Source organism: Montipora foliosa, chromosome 8, assembly GCF_036669935.1.
Source record: "Montipora foliosa isolate CH-2021 chromosome 8, ASM3666993v2, whole genome shotgun sequence".
Lineage (NCBI taxonomy): Eukaryota > Metazoa > Cnidaria > Anthozoa > Scleractinia > Acroporidae > Montipora > Montipora foliosa.
In genome coordinates, this window is record NC_090876.1 from 3,336,993 (window position 1) to 3,357,599 (window position 20,607).

At 37.7% G+C, this 20,607-nt stretch overlaps 2 protein-coding genes across 3 annotated transcripts in view; one reads left to right on the forward strand and one right to left on the reverse strand.

Moving 5' to 3' along the window:
- Positions 1-7,892, reverse strand: part of LOC138012769 (serine hydroxymethyltransferase, mitochondrial-like) — a 22,782-nt gene extending 14,890 nt beyond the window's left edge. The window contains exons 1-9 of the mRNA XM_068859659.1: positions 7,729-7,892; positions 5,287-5,466; positions 4,861-4,940; positions 3,927-4,042; positions 3,294-3,378; positions 2,073-2,154; positions 1,366-1,488; positions 678-746; positions 491-561 (exon numbers count right to left, since the gene is read on the reverse strand). Of these exons, the coding sequence (XP_068715760.1) occupies positions 491-561; positions 678-746; positions 1,366-1,488; positions 2,073-2,154; positions 3,294-3,378; positions 3,927-4,042; positions 4,861-4,940; positions 5,287-5,466; positions 7,729-7,764 (842 nt within the window). The 5' untranslated portion in view covers positions 7,765-7,892. The remainder of the gene's footprint in view (positions 1-490; positions 562-677; positions 747-1,365; positions 1,489-2,072; positions 2,155-3,293; positions 3,379-3,926; positions 4,043-4,860; positions 4,941-5,286; positions 5,467-7,728) is intronic.
- A 125-nt stretch (positions 7,893-8,017) lies between these two features.
- On the forward strand, positions 8,018-16,957 carry LOC138012896 (disks large-associated protein 1-like). 2 transcript variants are annotated; one of them, XM_068859833.1, is made up of 6 exons: positions 8,018-8,264; positions 8,823-9,407; positions 12,514-12,605; positions 13,705-13,779; positions 14,750-14,833; positions 15,229-16,957. In XM_068859833.1, the coding sequence occupies exons 2-6, from the start codon at positions 9,113-9,115 to the stop codon at positions 15,466-15,468; spliced, it is 786 nt and encodes a 261-aa protein (XP_068715934.1). In that variant the 5' UTR covers positions 8,018-8,264; positions 8,823-9,112; the 3' UTR covers positions 15,469-16,957. The 2 variants fall into 2 exon arrangements, with proteins under 2 accessions (XP_068715934.1, XP_068715935.1); XM_068859834.1 differs by having other exon boundaries at positions 8,253-8,537.
- The last annotated feature ends 3,650 nt before the right edge of the window (positions 16,958-20,607 follow it).

Sequence of the window (20,607 nt, forward strand, 5' to 3'; positions counted from 1 at the left end):
TAGCACAAACATATGGCTGCAAAATAATAAGACAAATGAGGGAGATGTTGAAATAATGGAAGAGTAGCCTGCAGTGCAGGCGTTATTTTGGAGCGGAACGCTAGATAAATCAGGTTTTCGTTGCCGCAATCTTGGATTGTGATGCTTGACCGGTAGAGGGTTGGTGCAGTGGCAGGTTGGGGGTGGGGCACTCGAAATAATAAATAAGTATTTTTCCTTCCCCTCCCCCTCCCCCCTTGCCCATTTTCCCACTTAACACCTACTCCCTCTGTAAATATTTCCTCGCCCCAATCTTCCACAGTTACCAAATCTAAGATGGTGGCCTAATACGAGAATGTGCACTCGCGCGCCCAAAATACGCCTCCACTGCAGGGCAGGCTAATGGCAGAGGCACATTACACACTTTTTGCCCTAATTACTTCAAGTACTCATTATAGGGTTAGTTACGTCAATTTTAATGGAATTTTAAAAAAACCTCCTGATTTGGTACCTAACAGCCCGTAGAGTCTTGTGCGTTGTGGTTGTTACAACGTGAACATGATCAAATGGGCTGGGAATGACCTTAAAAGTAAAAAAACAGAAAATTCAACAATATAAAAATGTAAATTTGAAAGAAAAATATACCGGTAATAGGAAAAGGAAATACCTTTAAGAAGAGAAAAATGTATCATAGTTACCTGTGCAGCTATAAGGCCACTTATATGGGCAATATCGGCCAGCAAAACAGCTTTATGTTCATCTGCTATCTAAAAAATAAATTAATTAAATAACTTGGTTAAAAAAGTAAAATATCAAAACATATCAACTAATGTTCAAAGCCTCACTCAAAACACTTTTGCTCTGTTGTCATCTTACTGCCACTACTATTGTCATCATGAAAACAAGTGCTTGCGCCCATACAGTACGTATAATTCTGCGAATTTGCACTGAATTCTTAACAAAAATTATACAGACATGGTACCGTTATACCTTAATCTGTGAAGGCTTACCCAGTTCAAATTTATGTGAAAAAGTGCAACTTTGAAGGATATCATGGAACAAGTTTTAATAATATTTATTAACAGTTCCTGGAAAGGCATAGGTTCATACCTCCTGTTTCACATTATTTTTTTATTAGATGGTAGTTGTTAATACATCCTAAATATTGCTTCTATCAAAATGTTTTGATTATTCGATTATTCTAGGGTTTTCCTAGTTGTTCAGTGGTACCAACTTGCTAGTTGGTGTACATAGTCAATCTAACAATGTGAATTTATATTTTCAGCTTTAACTCTCAAATCTGTTCTTATTGTCATTGCTTAATGTCCTTAGTAACATTATCAGCACTTCAGGGATCAATTCTCACGCAGTCACAAAGAAATTTACCTCTCTCATTCTCTGGTAGTCATAAAGTCTAGAGTATGCACTTGCTCCGGCTATGATTAATCGAGGACGGAAAAGACGAGCATTTTCTTGCAGCTTATCATAGTCAATTAGCCCAGTTTCTTCCTGAAAAATAAATTGATTTCCCAAAAGAGAGGAGTAACCATCTTAAGACAAAATCCCAGCTCTGTTCACTTAATAAATCTGGAAATAACCTTCTTAGCTCAGCAGGAGAAGAATCCTTTCAAAAAGGACCTTTTTGATCACAAGCATAACAAACATGGGTATTAATTAAAAGGCCCTTTTACATTTAACATTAAACTTGAAATTTCAATTGCAAATAGGGCAAATTTTAATCAAAGAAACATGCCTTCCACAGACTTTCTAGTAAAAAGTTTAGTTTCATTTCTAAATTTACTATATTCCACGTTTTCAATTCTCCAGTGCTTACTATCATGAGTTGTTAAGTTCTGGCAGTGGGTGCGTAAGAATTCGCCTCAAGCCTGTGAAAACTTGAGGTTAACAGAGGCAGTACAGACCGGCATACTTTCTCCCCTGTTGCAAGGAAAGATATCAGGGCTTCTTAAAAAAAGAAAGTGAACAATGAGATTGAACACATGAAAATATTAAATAAAAGTGAGAGTTGTATTCGCGAAAGTGGAACTTTTTTGTGATAATTTTGGATGTAATAAGAAATGAAAGAAACTTACGTTAAGTCGGTAAGGCATTGACTCAAAATAAATAGATGTTGCAGAAATCCTCTTTGCATCAGTCATAAATCCATGAGTTAAACTGAAAGAAAAAAACGCAAAGAACACATCTTGTGAAACAGTTTTTGATGAGGGAATTCGGGAGCTCATCACTTGTCACTTAGTTTAAAATTAGCAAAACAAATTTGACTCTACATTCCAATGTCAATGTGACATTAACTTTCAAGTTAAGAAGAAAAATAAACTTGAACTGATAAATATACGATAATTATTGGAGGTAGCAAAATTTGCACATTTAAGTGTTAATAATAACAGGTTGTTAGCATTTTTGCGACCGGGATACTTGGAAAAATTGTGAGTGCTCTTTAGTAGAAGTCAAACCAAAGTCCAAAGACCTACTGATTAATACTTTGATGCTTTACCACTGCGTTATAGGAGATAATTCCAGGAAGCTACATCATTAAAATAGGTTTAGGTGACAAGAATAATTTTTTTGTCCCACTACACTGTTAGGACTGGATTATTGTCAAATGTTACTTATAATATAGTACTCGTCAGGTATGCGGCATAAATACATCTTATTTGATGGTTTAACATATTATACACACAGATAATTTGCCAGTAGCGTAGTATTTTTCCGAGCCCGTCCCATATTTTGCACGTTCTCTTGATCAAATATGGTAAAATGGCGTAATAGTGGAATAATAATTAATGTTATTACAACATCTAAATTCCAAATTCCGTCTCCTCTAGTGTATTGAATATATATATATATCAGTGCAATTTTACATTGCATGTACATTAAGGACGGTGCCTACTATTGTTATTGAGAATACGTTCTGCGCATCTCCAGATACTCGGACTTCCTATCGCCCATGCACACTAATGCAGGAATATTTTTGCGCGGTTTAAAACTATGCAGATAAAGTACATCTTTGTAAGTACTCTTGGTATCCAAAAAGAAAATTGGGGGTAACCATGCATTCTTGAAAGATAATTGAGCTTCAATTTGAGAAAGAATGCCATAGATTGCTTTGTATTTTAAAGCTCTTTACAAATATTGTACAGGAATTATCTTTGAAAAATGCGTGGTTACCCCCAATTTTCTTTTTGAATTTCAATAACACCTGTTAAGATCTACCTTTTCTGCATAATCACAAATCCGGGCAAAAATACCTTTGAATTAGTAGGCACCGTCCTTAATTTAATTGAAAAACTTACTGTCCCCCATGTGGCAGGTCAAGTCCCATAATTCGATCATGTGGTTTTAAAAGACCTGTATAAGCTGCAAAATTGGCGGGTGATCCTGCAATTAAAGGCACATATCATTGTTGAAAGCTAAATACATTCAAATGTTATTCATTTGAGAACAATACTCTTGAGTTCTGGAGCTCTCTTGTCTCATTCCACTGACGTCCGAAGTTTATGTTTTGCTAGAAATTTGGCCTTCACAGTGACAACCCGAGAGGTCATTGTTTTATTAATCAGAAATATACTATCAACAAGACTCCCTTCAAATCATGTTAACATGTTTAATAAGAAATGATGACAGTTGCATCAATGAAACATCATCATCATCATCATCCATTTTATGTCACTTTCCACCTCAAGTGGGTACAACATTCCATGGTATGTTTGCCCTCCATTTTTGGCTGTCCAGGTCATCTGCCAGAAACAGGATGGGAGAAGGAGAGAGTGATTTTAAAAAAGTGTAAAAGACTGAAGCATTCCATCTTGTGCGCACCAGCAACAAACTCATCGCAAAACCAATAATTGAAAGCTTTGTCTGATTGCAACTTGTGTGCAATTTTGCCTCATTTTTACTCTTGGTATGCATTGATATGGTTTCAATACCTGAGTATGGCTGTACATTAACACCCCATTCCTTTGGATCTAAGTTGAAAGCTTCCAATGCCCTTTTCTGAACAAGTCGTTCAACTTTATCAATAATTTGTGTTCCACCATAATACCTGCACAACAAAGAAACAGCAAGCAAAAAAGCTTCAATTTAGAGAGCGTGACATATTTACCAGCTTGACTGTATTATTACCCTAAATTATTGCCCTTACAGTGCCACAGACCCAGAAGTATATGAATGAATATGCTATTAACTACTCCCTTGGGAGACTTTGCCAGACTGCTTTATGGTGCAAATGGGAGCTGTGCAGTTTACAATCTTAGCTGAATAACAAGAAGATTTGTCAGGTGCCCCCAGAACAGAATGAGTGAGAAACCACCACACCAGGGACAACATCCCCTACTCTTGTCGAACAGTGAGTGGGTTCTTTAACATCCTCATCTGAGAAGACTAGAAAGTTGAACCATAAATTTGCAAATCTATGTCACTGCAAAGGCAACACTTTCTCCTCACTCATTTAAAGATTTTGAGTGTTGGTCCGGCCGAAGTTTTGATCCTGCGATACTCAAATGCTCAACCAACTACGGCAACCAGTCTGTGGTTATAAGTTTGGCATTAATTTTCATACCCAGAGGCCTCGGCCCACATTGAAGATATGTGAGATGTAAATCTCCAAGCCTGACTTCCCAAGTCAATACAGTATCATGTACAGGGTATTCCTAGATGACCAGCCATTCAGGTATTGAACCATCGACTCCTGGGAGTGAGACTTTTACTCTGTCTAACGCCAGATGATCTCACTCGTCAACTGGGGGCGTAGGGCATCTGTCAGGAGTCAATGGGTTAATCCCATCCAACAAAATTTCTCTAAAGAGACAGGATCTCACATTTGCCTTTACCATGCTCTACACTTATATGTGACTTATTTACCTTTGCCCAGGATAACCCTCGGAGTATTTATTATTCAAACAGGATCCCATGGCCTCTAAAGCTGCACGGCTGCAGAAATTCTACAATGAATGAAAGTCAGCTTATCAAAATCAAAAACAATCTTCGAAAAAACACATTCACTGGCCTTCAACAGCGTCAACTAGGGGCCAACTTTCTGCCCAGAAAGGGCAGGGTTTTTTTTGTTGTTATTCCTTCTGTTTATCAAAGGACAAATGCCACAGGGGGAGGCTATTTTCAGTGAAATTAAAGAGACTTAAAGTCAACATCGAAAAATAAATCCCTTCAATAAAGAAATATGTAACAGGAGATACAATATATCTTCTAACATGTAAGAAATTGTGCAAAAAGTTGACCCCTTGACTTTCAACATTGTTAGGTACATGTAAGATGAACTAAAAAAGATACCTCAGATGCAATGAGTTCCAGTCCCCTCACTTGTCTGTCTTTCTCCTGTTTGATCAAGTCGTACATCTCTGGGTCATCATCTTCCAGTGCCTCTTGGCCTGTCCAAATAGTGCGCCGAAGTATAGACAAACAACATGCAGACTGAAAACCTACATTGCCAAAGAGACTGTTCCAACAAGACTGCAAAATAAATCCCAATAAAGAAATGATTGTCACAATAAAGCAATAAATGAGTGTTGCTCTTAGTTGCATGTATAGATATATATGTAAAGGACAGAAATCAAGTGAGACCTAATGCTACTGTGAATGTGATGGATGAAGAACCTTCGCTGATCAAGAGCATCAGGAACATCTTCATGTGCATCACTTCGCAAGGACAGAAAAAACTGCCTGACCTGGCCTTGCAGCTCAGTTTGTGGAGTAATGGTGATCTTATTGCAAGGTGGTGGGTTAGATTCCCACTCAGGTCAGACATTTTTCTCTGTCCTGGGTGATACACAAAGAAGTTCATGATGATGTTGATCTGAGCTACAGTTCTTCATCCACCACTTTCACAGTAGCATTAGGCCTTGCTTGATTTCTGTCCTTTACAATAAAGCAATGTTTGTCACATGCAAGGTTGATATATATCAACAATATATTAAGTGAAATATACAAAGTTGAAAGGGCTCATTATACTTAAGTGGCTTACGAGAGTTAGTTCGGGGTTACATTCACAGTCATATTTTTAAAGAGGTTTACAGTGAAGAAATAACTGTGCAGTTGCAGATGATCGTTACCTTATGAACAATTTTTGCATATTTGGTAGCCAGTTTTCAAACAGGGTTAAAAGACCGAGAAGTCCACCCAACCCTTACCTCAACAAAGAGGTAATTTGAAGCAGGTTTCTCATTCTTCAAAAGAAAATGGTGGTAATTTATTGTAATTTATTTATTAAATTACAAAAAAAAAAAAAAAAAAAAAAGAAAATGGTGGCTGTGGATCTTATACACATGTGCATTCTTTGTGTACTGCTTTTGTAATATAAACAAAAGCTCCTCAATGTTTACTTGAAAGAAATCTGAACAAGAAAATCTGTTCTAAAGGTCCTGTGGTCTTGGTGAGGAGAAAAATAATTTTTAATGTGTAAAGAACTGTTAAAAGTTTCTGCCATCATGGTGGTTTTGCCAATTATGACGAAAACTGAGTGTGTTTGTTGAAGGTGGGCCTCAGTAAAATACACCAACGGTGACTGAGTGAAAATATTTCACTTTGCATTGTCCGCCAGTGTGAGGAAAAAGCAAGACCAATAATTATTATTACTATAATGGCTTGCTGGCAACCTAATTCCCAATGGTTTCTGATGGCTGCACATGGGTGCATTAAAAACTGGCTCATTTGATCGTCAGTGAGCAACTTCCCCTACCACATGCAGCATAACTGTGCTTGAAATTAGCGGTCACTGGGCGACTATGAAAAAATGAAAAGGTAAGTTGCCCGAAGAAAAAAACAATAGACAACCCAGCCAAAAATAGAAAATGTATCACACAAGCAGCACCCGAATCAATTGACGTTTTCTCTTGTCAATTTCTGACAGTAGTGTTAAGTTAACAGTAATTAATTTGCCACAATTGAGCATTTTCCCAGATAGGATGTAGCTTATTGGCAATGGAGATCGAAGACTCCATTTTTGAAAATATTAAAACTTAAACCCAGACTTCCACAAAAAAAACCACAGGAACACACTCAGAACTATGGGATACTCAAGCTCCATTACCATGCGATTGAATCTCAACACGGCATGCATGTAATCGTAGGGGGTTTCCCAAGGGGCAACCAAGCATTTATCAGGGCAACCAAATTTATGCCGGGTGTAGGTGCTTCGCTTTTGAAACAGGGACAACCTCAATTTCGAGCACTGCCTACTTGCTAAAGTGCTTACCGAACAGTTTCCAACTTTAATTTAAAGCAACTCTAAATATTGATAAAACCAAATTTTCGTGTTTCTTTCCCCAAAGATGCAGCACCATAGTTTCTCCAATAAACTCATCAGTTTGTTGACAAAAATGGTGGTTTTTGGTTTTACTCAAAAATACAGTCTTACTCCACTTAGCAGCTCCAAAAATGGTGGACAAGCATTGGTAAGAACAAAGACCTTATCTGATACCAGGAAAATGATTTACTTTTAATTTTTGTTTGTTTTTTACCCTAACCCTAACCTTTAATACCCCCAGACCCCCTTCAGTCTCGTGCCTTGGGCTCTCGTGTGAGCACCTTCGGCGCTAAAAAATACTCCCTATTTTCCTTCAAAAGGGGTTGGTATGTCTGCACCAACAATAATTATTCCACTAATAATTATTGTAAATTATCACCCTTTTTCGGAAAAGCTCCAACACAAAACTAAGGCGCACGTGTTATTTTTGCTACACACAAGTTGTGAAAATACCCCACACTTTTACTTACCTGGAGAGGTACAATTTTACGAGTAAAAGACGACATTCTGGACTTTCAAAGATAAAACACCGAAGAAAGAAATAAAGAAATAAACAGGAAGTGTGCAATTCAATAGCAGAGTGACAGGTTATTTTCCTACAACAAGTGAAAATACAAACTGAGCCTGTCGTACATTCAGTCCTTTCAGTGTGTCACAATTTTTGCCATGCGCATTCTAACCACCCCTCCGTTTTCGCCCCCCACTCGTCACCAGAGCCTCGGATCGACCCTTCTCTCACTCAGTCAAGAGAAGAGCTCTGGGGTCGAGATTGCTTCCGCCCCCATCCAACTGGATGTAGGTTTTGTTTCTTTGGGTTTTTACATATTCGCTACTTTTCGTCGTCTACTTGTACGTTTCGTGGAATGGTCAAACACATATAGCCGTTGTGCAAATAGGATAGGTTCATCGTAGCATACTCCTTATTCAAAAGAAGTGCTGTAGTTTTTCGGACGGACGGCCTGCGGTTTTAGGAAAGTGCAGGTGGCGCGGTCTCATAAACACTTCGGTAAGTGATGCAGCGTTACTCTTTTGCGTGAGTAGTCTTCAAGCACAATGGGCTGTTATCAATCTCAAAACCGTCAGCATTGATTGCTTAAACTTTAGAGAAAACTTCATGGTAGTGATGCCACTTAAGTTTTCCAAACATTCGTGACGTTCGCTTACCGTGTTGTGGGTAGTTTTCATTGGTTTTCTTTATTTGCCGGTCGCGTTGTATCTCCTGATACATCAACTGGATTTAAAGCATTTGTTAAGTGTGAGAGAAATCACCACCTTCCTTGTAAGTTCAGATTGATTTTAAGTTTTTTTGCAAAATATTTTCAAGTCACATAGTTGATGAAGGATAGGAAGTTGACAGCACGTACAAATAAAATGATTCGCTTGTACGTTAGAGCGCGTTTCTGTGGGCCGGATGCGAACCGCAAACGGTTAGCAAGGGAATCGAACTTAGTTTTTGAGTATTATTGGCATTTTCTGCCGCAACTGAGTAGCCTCTGGCATTAAAGTCCTTACTACATTCAAGTCGATGAATTATTTACAAAATTGTCTCATTTCTCTTATGTAGGGCTCGGAAACCGCAAGGCCGGAATTCCATCGATCTCCCTTCACAACTGGCTTGAGGCGAAGAGCGTACGTACAACACTTGATAGACGTTATTGGCCTCGCTACGAAAATTTTATCCGAATATATTGGATCGCCAGTTTGATCATCAAGACATCTGTAAAGAAAAGAATATTCTTATAGCGAAATAATCGCTGTTTTTGTGATAGCTGCGTGCGTTTTGTCATCTTGCCCGAAGTCGTGGTCATCAAGGCCACCCGGCAAATCTAACTATAGTGTTTTGTGGTAAAAAAAATGAATAGTGCTGTACTCGTCAATGGAAGTCAGCGATCAGAGTTAGTAATATTCATATCTAAAGGAAAGCGTCATGGACCTATGATGGCTTCTGTTCCCGCAGACAAGGAAAACGTTTCACCCGAAAAAGAATTGGAGTGTTTATCTGACAGCTTTCAAAAGCATCTTACTATGAATCACAAAGAAAAAGACGGGCACTATTTTCTTGGTCTACTGGAGAAGGAAAGTGAACGATTGACAAGGCTTTGTCAAGGAACCGAACAGGAAATGACAACAAAATCACTCCCCGAAGACGGTGAGTCGTTTTTAAGTGTTACGAAATATGTACAATGTAATTCTTTGAGTCTAAGAGGTGTAAATGTGAAACGCGAAATTGTGGTTCGTTTTGTTTTGAAGAATCGTTTAAGAAAAAAAGCCCACTTATTTTCCTCTAGGCGATTACTTCTCGTTATTTCACGATGATGCACGTGGCTTTGCTAATAGTTGTGAATAATTTTTTATTTTAACACCACTGGTTATATGCAGCCCTGTGGTTTGGATCTTAATGTCGTCATTGTTCGTGTTTGTTTTCTGGAGAAACATCCCCAAATTCTTACAAGAAAGGTATAAGTGTGCACATTAATTTGTAGGTGGGGTAAATAATCAACATATTTCCTCTAGTGTGTCTGATCTATGTTGGAATATCCAGTTTTTTCTGTGTCAGCCTGATTTCGGATTCAAAAGACATTATTTTAGTATTCGCATGCTTAAAAATAGTCGTGATTTCATTTCCGTGGGATAGCTGTGTTTACAAAGGGAGGACTTACATCTTTACTGGATGATAGAGTACACATTTAGTCAGCTGTTTTTTTTTTTCTCTATTTTTCTCTACTCCACATCTTTTATATACTCATAACTGGAGCTGCAGAGTGTACTTGTTTTTCATAACTGCATTAGTAAACTTCAAAACATGCTGAAAGTTTTGGCTTCCGTTCAGCTTTGCTTGAATTGATTAAATTGTGTGAGATTTTTCGTACACTTGTACTTTGATGAAATATATTTTAGTTCTTTGGGGGTGTGTTTCCTAGTAGAGTTTTTACCTCTGATGATAAGTCTAATTGAACTTAGAACCCAGTCCAGTGCAGCTGGCTTAAATCTGCCAGCCCTTTGTGAACCAATTCTTAAATCTCATTTTCATTTAGCCACTTGAGTCTGGTAAACGCTATCTGAATTGAAATGGAAAATTCCAATATTGCCAATTTTTGAATGCCAAGATGACAGTTAAATTTGAAATGGCATCGCCTTTAGCCTACATTAATTTTTTTCACTGAATGTAATTTAATGAACAAACATTTTAGGGTTTTCAACTTGCATCAAATAAAAAATGCCAAAGTATGGCATTCAAGAAACTCTTGACTACTAAAATAATAATAATAATATTAAATTCTATCAAAAATACAGCTAAATCTTTGTGCAGTAAAAAAATAGTGGTTTACTTATAGAGGATCGTGCATCATTTGCATTGGATCGATGACAAAACTCTACCTTGAAATCTTAACTTTTTTTGATGGAAAGAAACAACTTCTCTTGATTGCATGTCATATTTCTTATAAGAGATGAAGTCATAAAGGTTGTTCATCCTATTTCAAAAGTGATGCTTGTAATGACTACATTTGCTACTGTTAATAATTGCATTTAAATATTTGGCAGGCCACTTTTTAATCTCAATTATTGTTATTCAAATGAGTAATGATTGGTTAATTGGTTGGTTGTTGATGAGAGTGGTGTACATTAGGGTTCACCAAATTCCCCTGCTGAGTTGTTATAGCAGTCGTTGACATGTTTTCTAGAGACATCAAACACCATGGTAATCAACAACCCAGTACCCGTTTCAAGGCTGTGCTCTAACGGCGCCCGGTCGCCTAAGGCGACTAACATTTGGTTTCGGGCGAGTGCAAAAAACTACCCGGTCGCCCGGCCGGGCACTCTGGCTTATTGTATTTCTAGCAGATAAGGCGGCTAAAAATTTTAATATGTTGGTGGTTATAGTTTACGAAACCTCTCAGAAAATGTTTTTTCTTCGTACGAAACAGTCGGTTTAAAGGCCGTTCCACATGATTTCACATGTAACATAATCTGTGACTTTGCAGGTGACGGCCGGGGGCCGCACGAATTTCGATTCGTTCTCAAAAAAAAATAGCATTAAATTTGGAACGTGGAGTTTGGCATTTCTTGGTTATAGTTTAAAAAAAGAGTTGTTACTTCTGCTCTGACAGCGGTAAAGCGCGGCCGGCGAAGCGGTGTAATTTACTTTTGTATGAACCCGGGAATCGCAGTTTATGCGACAGTTTATGCAAATTTAATATTTTTACAATTTTTTGCGGCTGCGCCTGCTTGGCTAAAATGCAGTTAGGTTATGGTTGTTTTTCCCCAGTATATGAAATAACGAAATAAGGAAAAAGGAAAGATATCATGTCATTTGTTGTTGTTTTAGAAACAGAGCAATCCCGCCTTGTCTTTAGTTCGTGACAAACCATTGCGTGCCCTAAACAAATAACGCTGTGACTGGCGCTTCGACCGAATCCACAAAAAGCTCATTCCACTATTAAAACATTTTACTGATAATATAAGAAAAAATACTTAAGTTCTGTCCTGTAGCAATGATTTTCGTCCAATCCAGATGACTTGCTCAAAAAAAATTGATACCTTTTGGGTCGAGGTGGTTTTTGTTTCACGGCAGTTTTTACAAAAGCTCCACGTGAATCAAGCGGCATTGATTCACGTTTTGAAAATTCATTTTTAACCCAACTAACCAGTAAAAACGTTTACCTGTATTAGACCCAAACGTTTTAACATAAAACTGCCGCAATCTTTACTTTTTCACTTTTAAACTTGAAAACATTGGTGGCATTGCCACTTTTCTCGTCTTTCTCAAGTATGACGTTAAAAATTTGACGGGTTGCGGGTTTTTCTTGCACTAGCGAGTTTGACGATCACCAGAGCAGTAGCAGCAATGTTTTGTTGAGAGAAAGATGGATGAAGATCTTCCTGCGTTGCTGATCTCAGATAATTAATTAAATAAATAAATAATTAAATCAGGCGACCAATTTGGAGGGCTGGGCACCCCAGCTGAAATGCTTGGGAGCCCGAAGGGCTCCCCGAAATTTTCCTTAGAGCACACCCTTGCGTTTTAATTGAAGTTTCCTACTTGAAGGGAGGGGGTATGCATATTCAAAATCACTCATTGCCTTCGCTTGGGCTTCTCAAGTTGCACTTAGATTGTTAGCTTGAAAAGGCTTCCCTTTATGCTATTAATAGTTGTATTATCAATTTACACACTATGATTTTACAGTGCCAAAGATTTATATCATAATGAAACTGTAAATATATATACTAAGAGTAGAACATTCTTTTTGTTTTAGCTTGTGGAAAAATCCGGGCAGCCAATGGCAAGGCCATGCTTTTGGTGAATAAAAAGTTTAAACAATTCAGAGGTCTATGTAATATGAATTTGGTGAGTTATAAAACAAAATTGTGTTCATTATCGTCAAGGCTCCACTTTTTAAAGCATGGATTACTTTATAGAGGGGGAAAGTTACCTTTCGGCTGTGTCAAGTGATAAGTGTGATATCTTTATTGCCAGCACGATGAAACAGTTAACATACGTACTTCATGATACAGAGCTACATGTGGCTCTGAAATCACGTTTCAGTCATTTTTACAGAAGATGGCTGTGTTTGAAAAGTAATAGGTAACAAATAAGTAGAAAGTATTATCTGCTAACTAACTGAGCTCTAATAGCAACCAGATTAACAAATTAGGTAGTGATTTTTGTACCCTGATGCCAGAGGTTTTTCTTGATCCGCGAGAGAGCCACGAAGCAGCGAAGACGATTCGCGAAGTGGCAAGAAAAGAAAAACCTCTGGTTACCTCGGACTTGAATCTCACTTTCTTGCAGACGCCAGGGTCCGGTTCTGACCCCAAGGCTCGGATTGGTTGATATTTTTACAAACACGCAAATCAATTTCATTGGTTCGTTTGATTGCTAAGTTGCCATCGGTCCCTTTTGTAATTATCAGTTTGACATATTTGACAGCTGGCGTCTGCATGAAAGTGGGATTGAAGTCCAAGGTAACCAGAGGTTTTTCTCTTCCTCCCCGCTCAAGAAAAACCTCTGGGATCAGGGTATGATTTTTGCTTGCTCCCAGCTATTTTTGTCAAGGCCAGCCAGGGCCATTTTAAACAACAGAGGTTCAATGTGAAATACCTGCAGATGTTTTTAGATATGTGTTGGGATTCGTGTTACTTGTAAAACACAAGGCTCGGCCACACTTGAAGCGACTGAAGTCTGCCCTTTACCTTTTTCTGAAAAGCAAAATTGTTTATCTAAGATAGACTAGGAAAGCAGCATTATTAATTTTGTCTCCAACTCGGACACTGAGAGTGCATAAGTACTTTCTTGGTATCAGAAGTTTAGAATATGCAAGGAATAGCATCCTAATTAAGTATTTATTTTGGGAACAAGCTTCAAGTTACTATTAAACTCAAGAAATTTTTTAAAAAGGGAATACAATTCCATGTGTTACTTTTGAAATCTGTTCGTTGTTGGTTAGGGAATTGGTGAGACCAATGGGAGAAGACCCACTAATGGCGATCTTGCAGGATTCTGGGACATGGTCATGATTCAGGTATACTTGATGCTTAGCTAGCACCTGAACTAGCGGTACCCGTTGGCAAATGAAATTGTCTGGTGTTAGCATAGTAAAATCATTAAAGCCTGGTTCACATGTACAACACAAATACAAACGCAAACGAAGTTCACACGTCCAATGCAAACACAAGTGTAGTAAGACACGCAGATGCAGTTCAAGTCCTCTTTCCAAGATGGTGGACAAGAATGAACCTATGTGTTTTCTTTGCCGTGCATTTGCATTGGCGATTGCATTTTCCTGGTTCACTTGTGTGAAACGCAAACACATTTGCATTTGCACTTGCGTTTCGTTAGTTCACATGTGTATATCCTTGCGTTTGCATTTGCGTTGTACAATTGAACCACTGAGGCTCAAGTGTCCATGTTAGGAATCAAATGAATTAACGTGCAGGGCAAAATCATTGACTTAAAATATGCAGTTACGGTAAAGACCCATTAGCTGACAATGAATTGTGAATTTCTTGTTTCATAGGACTACCTAGGACACCTTTGTGTAGTAAATCAAATCATCGGTTTTAACAATAAATTGCCACAGTTAAATTTCGGCAACTGTTTGCCTTTAATTTGTAGACCTTGTACTATAAAAATGTAGGGTTAAGCTGTAAATAAAAGCCTACTTTCCGTTCAGTTCAATATATTACACAAGGGTCATAAGTAGTTACATGTATTAAGGTTGGACAAAACTGGCACAACCTCAATATTTGTCATGTTGAAAAATTCCACTTTTTTTTATTCCAGGCATAATCAAAAAATATTATAATAGAAAAACTGTTTTAAACAACAGGCTCAAGTTATTTTACCTGATTAGTAATAATCCATTTTACTATCTTGTTGAAGTGATATTAGTCAAATACTGAGCTGTATTGTTGTGCTTTCTGTTTTTTGCATTCTTATATTTGCAGTGGGTGTTGAGTTGACATTTCTGACCATTTTTATGCATGTAACAGGTTGAGGATGTCAATGGTATGTTCACCAACATAGATGAATTGCGGAAAAATGGTTGGACACAAGTGCAGCCCCCTGCAGATGAGGTATGAATAATTATTTTGTAATATTGTTTTTCATTACTAATATTGACTTGTAGGAGTGCATTTGGTTTAGTGACAGACATTTATTTCAACCTTAAGGAAATTGAACTGATTGGAAGGAGACTCCCAACCTGACAAAACTGGAACATGAAATATGAAAGTCAGATAGTGACATGCAGACTTTTGGCAACTGTAACAAGAAAAGATGTGACTTTCAACTGGAACACCCAGGAGTTCCCTGATAGGGCCTTGTTGAAATTACACTGGTCAGCAACAGTTCAGTGCAGCCTTTTCAACCTAACAGTATCCCTAGTATCTTTACAAGGCTTTTCTACTTGAGAAGATTATCTCCCAGCTTGGAAAGTGTATTGATTATTAATGGCATGTTCATCTTTTAGGCTGATGCTGCTAAGAGAAATTCCTTAACTCGTCAGTCATCACTTTCAAGACAGTCTTCTCTTGGCAAAGGCTCAGTAAGACGGCAAAAGTCGCGAGAAGAAGTTAAAGCCACAGAAGCCGAACAGAGGGCTGCAGCAAGGCAGAGACTGGCTGCAGCAAAGCGGTCTGCTAGGCAAAGAATGCAACAGAAAAGTAACCCAATGGACACTGTAGAGATATTTTGCTCACCCAAAAAATAAATTGTTGTTATTTAAAAAGTGGATTACAAGATATTAATATAGTTTGTAGTAAGATATTTATGGGAGAATTTTTAAACAAATAAGCAGAAGAAGCTGTTAAACAATCTTTGTAAACTTGTGTATATATATATTGCACAGATTACTGCATTGAATAATGCAGGTCTTTGGAAGGACCAAAAGTGAAAGTTAACAGAATGAGTATGCACAGATGGTGAGTGAGGCATATAATTAAAAAAAAAAACTGATTACCAACAGTTGTAAGAACATACAAGTTTTTCCAAGTATGCCACAGTCATCATGAATAATATAAAAATCTCTTCATTCATCAAACAGGCTTGAAATTCACCAGCTTCTTCATAATAGCCAGAAAGTTGTTAACAATTTCTGCTCCACAATAATTATTGAAGACTGAAGGGATTTAGTCATTGAAACTTAAATTGTAAACTAAGGTACTGAAGAATTTTATGCTGCACATGGTATACTTCAAATTGTGTGGTTACAGAAAATATCCATACCCCCTACAGAAAAACACTGGGAATTTCCCAAGGGAGGGGGGGTGAGTGCCAGAAATACTGAGGGGAAAGGGGGGTTCACATTGAACTGTTTTCTCCAGACAGTGCTTGTCAAGATAATTGCGCATTTTTCGTAAACAATCACAAAATGGAGAGAAACAAATAAATCTCTTCTCCACCTGGAACATGTTTCTGTTATCATTTAAGCTTTTGATGCAAGTTTCCTGCAGTCCAAAGAGGATGAAATTGGAAATATTATCATCACTGAGTAAACATGGCCTACCCTCATCTCGTCTCCAGATGTGTCCTGTTATATTAATTTCCTTGCACATTGGATGATTTATAACTTTTGAGGGGTTTGAAAGTTTCGAAAGACTGGAATTTCCAGGGGGGCTGGAGGTCCTCAAAAAACCCCTGAAATGGAGATTACAAGGGGGTTGGAGTGTCTAAACCAAAAGCCATCCGTGGGAGGGGTATGGACATTTTCTGGAACCACACATTATTAATAACGTTTTGTTTGTTAATTAATGGTATTGTCTTTCAATTTAAATTTTCTAAGGGCCATTTATTTCAACCATTATAATAATTATTATTACTGATATTTTACCAGTAATTTTTTGTAAACAAGGGTAATAATAACCACAAGATAATTATTATATTGTGGTTATAATGCGTAAACTTACAGGTATTTATTTGGGTTAAAGCTCAAAACATGATAGGAATTAACATATTGTTGGATGAGGTTGATATTAGGCTATCACAAAATAATAATTTATTCTGAGTACATGTACATCCAACGCCTCAGGTGAAACAGATTTTTGCACAAATCAGACACCTTCATTATTATGATACCCAGCTAAAATGTGTTGTTTTACAGCAAAGCACTCATATTGTCAACCCTTTGAGGAAAGCATGGAAGTGACAAGTAATTTTTTAATTTGAATGAAATTGATATTATAAATTTCTCGTACACCAGTGTCTATGTTTCATTTTAAATTATCAAGTCTATGTGCTTAACCATTTATTTGACATCTATTATTCCTCTGTATAAAAATAATGTTATTGGTTTTCACTATTACCGTATTAGAGATGGCAAGTAAATGCATATTACACATTCCTTGTAACTTCTCAATGAGTTCATTACCATTAGTATCGTTCCTTTTATATCTACCGGTATTCCTCGTCATCTGCTGCTTTGAAGAATTAAACCTGTGTTTAAGATTTGAGAGTGAATGTGATAGTGAAATGTTGAAGCAATGCAGGCAGACTTTTGCATGTTACTTGGTCAAAGATTCACCTCTGTTTTTCTTCAAATTTAAAAAGTGGGCTTTTTATCAGTAGACCAATTACCACCCTTTGTTTCAAGCAGATGAGACTGTTTATATCAAGGTTTTATCAGTTTTTTTTTTTTTTTCACCGTTTGCCATTACTAACTTTAAAATTGTAGGAGAGCTTGGTTGAAGAAAAAAGACATCAAACTCTAGTGCCATGCTATAGTAGCCTGAGGGTGCATCATGTGTACATCCAGGACTGGAGTTTCAGGCTTTCACTTTCAAACCGGTGTCCTACATACTTAATAAAATTATGCTGGTTTTACACATGTTGCATACTTGATCTTCTCCATTGAGTTGTTTTGGGCCTACAAGTCAGTTTTGAATGCAAACAAAAACCTTTGCTTCAAAATGAAAGCTCAGAATTTTGCCAGTTGGGTATTATTTACAATAATTGTCAGTTGAGTATGCCACTAGGGAAGTTTGGGGAGAAAGTTTCAGCATTAAAGTTAGCATGTTGTCAAGGGCAACTTGCTTCCTTTCCAAGGGTAACTTTTCCGGTTTTGACGTCATTTTACTGGTAATGGTCACCAGTTTGAGTTAACCGTTAGCATTTGTAGATTTTGGCAGTGTTCATCACTCATGACGTCAAGGCCCTGAAAGTTACTCTTGGAAGCAAAGCAAGTTGCCCTTGACAACACAGGAAATCAAAGGTTGAAACTTTGTCGCAAAAAAGGCTAAGTGAGGTACTCAACTGAGAATCGTAGAGAATCGTAGTAAGCTAGGAGTGAGACTTTTTCTAACTGCCGATGATTGTATACATGTACTTGTCAACTGGGTGTGTGAGCTGGCACCTGAGGGTTCAGGGGGTTAAAAGAGAGATCACAATTTTAGATTAGAGTTGCACTTGAAGTCGAATGTTTTTTTTTAACCAAAGAACTTATGCTATTCCATGAAGGAAATTATGTAAATAGAGAGAACAGCAGTGTTTTAGACCTGGTTCAAAAACTCATTAATAATTCATTAGCCTAACAGCCTATCAAAACACCGATAAAATGTCACGTGTATGAGCTTTATATCCTGATAAAACACTCCTCGTTAGTATTCTTTATATAAGATCCAGTTCATATATGATCCATTTCATATATCATTTCATCGTTGATAAAGAATACTAATAAGGCATAGTTTGTTTTTCTTGTTTGCTAATATTTACCTCACAATTTGAACCATTGTTTTGAGTCCAGAGGGACACGCTCTTTGTGGAATGTTTTTGAAGCCGTTCAAAAAACTTGCAACATGTGTTTTATCGGGTCTAAAAACACTCGGCTACGCCTCGTGTTTTTAATCCCTGATAAAACACTGCTGCTCGTTTTTTAAACATTACTAAAACGTGCTGTAAGTTTTTTGTGTAAAGTCTAACTATGCAACGGTTCTTATTACGGGAAAGAGGATAAACAGAGGAGCAGGATATTTGGTGCATGATGGTATGGAATTACCTTGCGAGTTAATTTCAAGGAGACAAATTTTTGTGCGACTGGCTTGAAGAAAAGTTACAAAAGGAAAACTTTGATGTACTGTAATGAAAAAAAAAAAAGCTAATTGTAATCAAAATGAATATGTTTTGTCTAGGTGTGCAATTAAAGCATTAATAATATACATGAAAAAATTACTTGATTCTGATTGGCTGAGGGCAATGCAGTTCAAGTGTAACAGTGCAAAAAGTGTAATAGGGTTTGGTCAGAACCAATCATATCTTTTGTTTTCAAATCAATTTTGGTCATCTAAGAAAAAATTTACTTATGCTTATTTATTCCAAAGTGCACTCGAAATCATGCAATTACCTATACTAAAATGAAACCCATTTCGTTAGAAATTTTCTTGATATTGTTTACTGTCTGCTTACGGGAGGACATTTTAGACCCTGCAGAACCCTGTCCGCTTACAAGAGATGTCCGCCTACGAGAGGTTGAGTATGTAGTGTTTTAGAGGAGAACGCTTAATCACAGGAGGTCATATACGAAGGGATCAAGGGCAGGGGCGTAGCCAGGGTTTCTAGGAGGGGGGATTCCAAATTGGTTCCAACGAAAACGGTTGGTCTACAATCCTTACATATTACGCACGTACAAGACTTTGGCGTTTACACTACGCAAACAGAAGACGCCTTGGTTGCCGTTGAGCGAACGTGTTTATCACTTCCTCGATGTTTATGTCTCGGTGGTAACTGATGTTCATCAACGCCAGCCCAGACTCTCGCTCGCTCGACATGGTCAACCTTCTTAGTGTACTAAATGAGCACTCACATTCAGCTGATGTTATCGGCAACGTGCACAAGATGAGGATCAAGGTGTGCATGTTAGAAAGAACTCTCGATCGCATGTTATGGGATTGGAATTTCATCAATATAATCGATGTTAGGGCCGGAAAAATGTCTTGATCACTAAATGTTTCGCTGTGCCTACCTTTTCGGTGAAAAGAATGCATCGATCTTTTGCAATCGAGACATTGTTCAGGGGCACCCAACGTCAATTTTCGGAAAATATCTGTTCGGAAGACGATTTGAGATCTAGAATTTTCGGAACATTTGTTGTAAAATTTCTTGCTTGCCTGCCTCTCCTAGGATTTTCGAACATCTGAAAAATGGTATAATTGCCCATTTTCAACGGATTTTTACCCTAAAAAGGTCACCTAGAATTTTCGGGAGCCTTTTTTCTGGCTGAAATTTTCGAATAGGTAAGTTTTGATCCCTATAATTTGCGAATCACCAGACTTTCAGCTAGGCAATCCGAACAGATGAAAAAATTTGTAGGGAATAAAAATATGCCTATATCTACCGTTTAAATACTAAAATACATTTAACAATGATATGTTTGAGTGGTTTTGAACTATATTCTCGTTGGGTGCCGCTGATTGTTACGAAAACCACCAGCTCGAACAACACCAATGGATGGTCTACTAATTTCGCGGGCATTTCTGCACACACATGCATCTTGTTACACAGGAATCCCAACTCTGCTCATGTCTCCGAAAATGCAAGTGAAACGCTAAGCATAGAACAAAACGAAGAATTTTGGGAATCGAGAGTCCATTACACTTTTGCTGGGATAAAATCACTGTTAAAAATAGGAGAGGGGGGTTCCTTGGCGCGAGAGGGGGGGGTTCCGGAACCCCTGGAACCCTTCCCTGGCTACGCCCCTGAAGGGGCTTTCACCTACACTTTACGTTCCCAGTATTTCAGTGGGGTTTCTTTATGTTACAATATCTTGGTAAATATACATTTCCAGTTCCGTAGTCCAAAGACCACAGTCCACATTCCGTGACCGAATGATATAATTAAAGCATATGTCGGAAAAATCCAG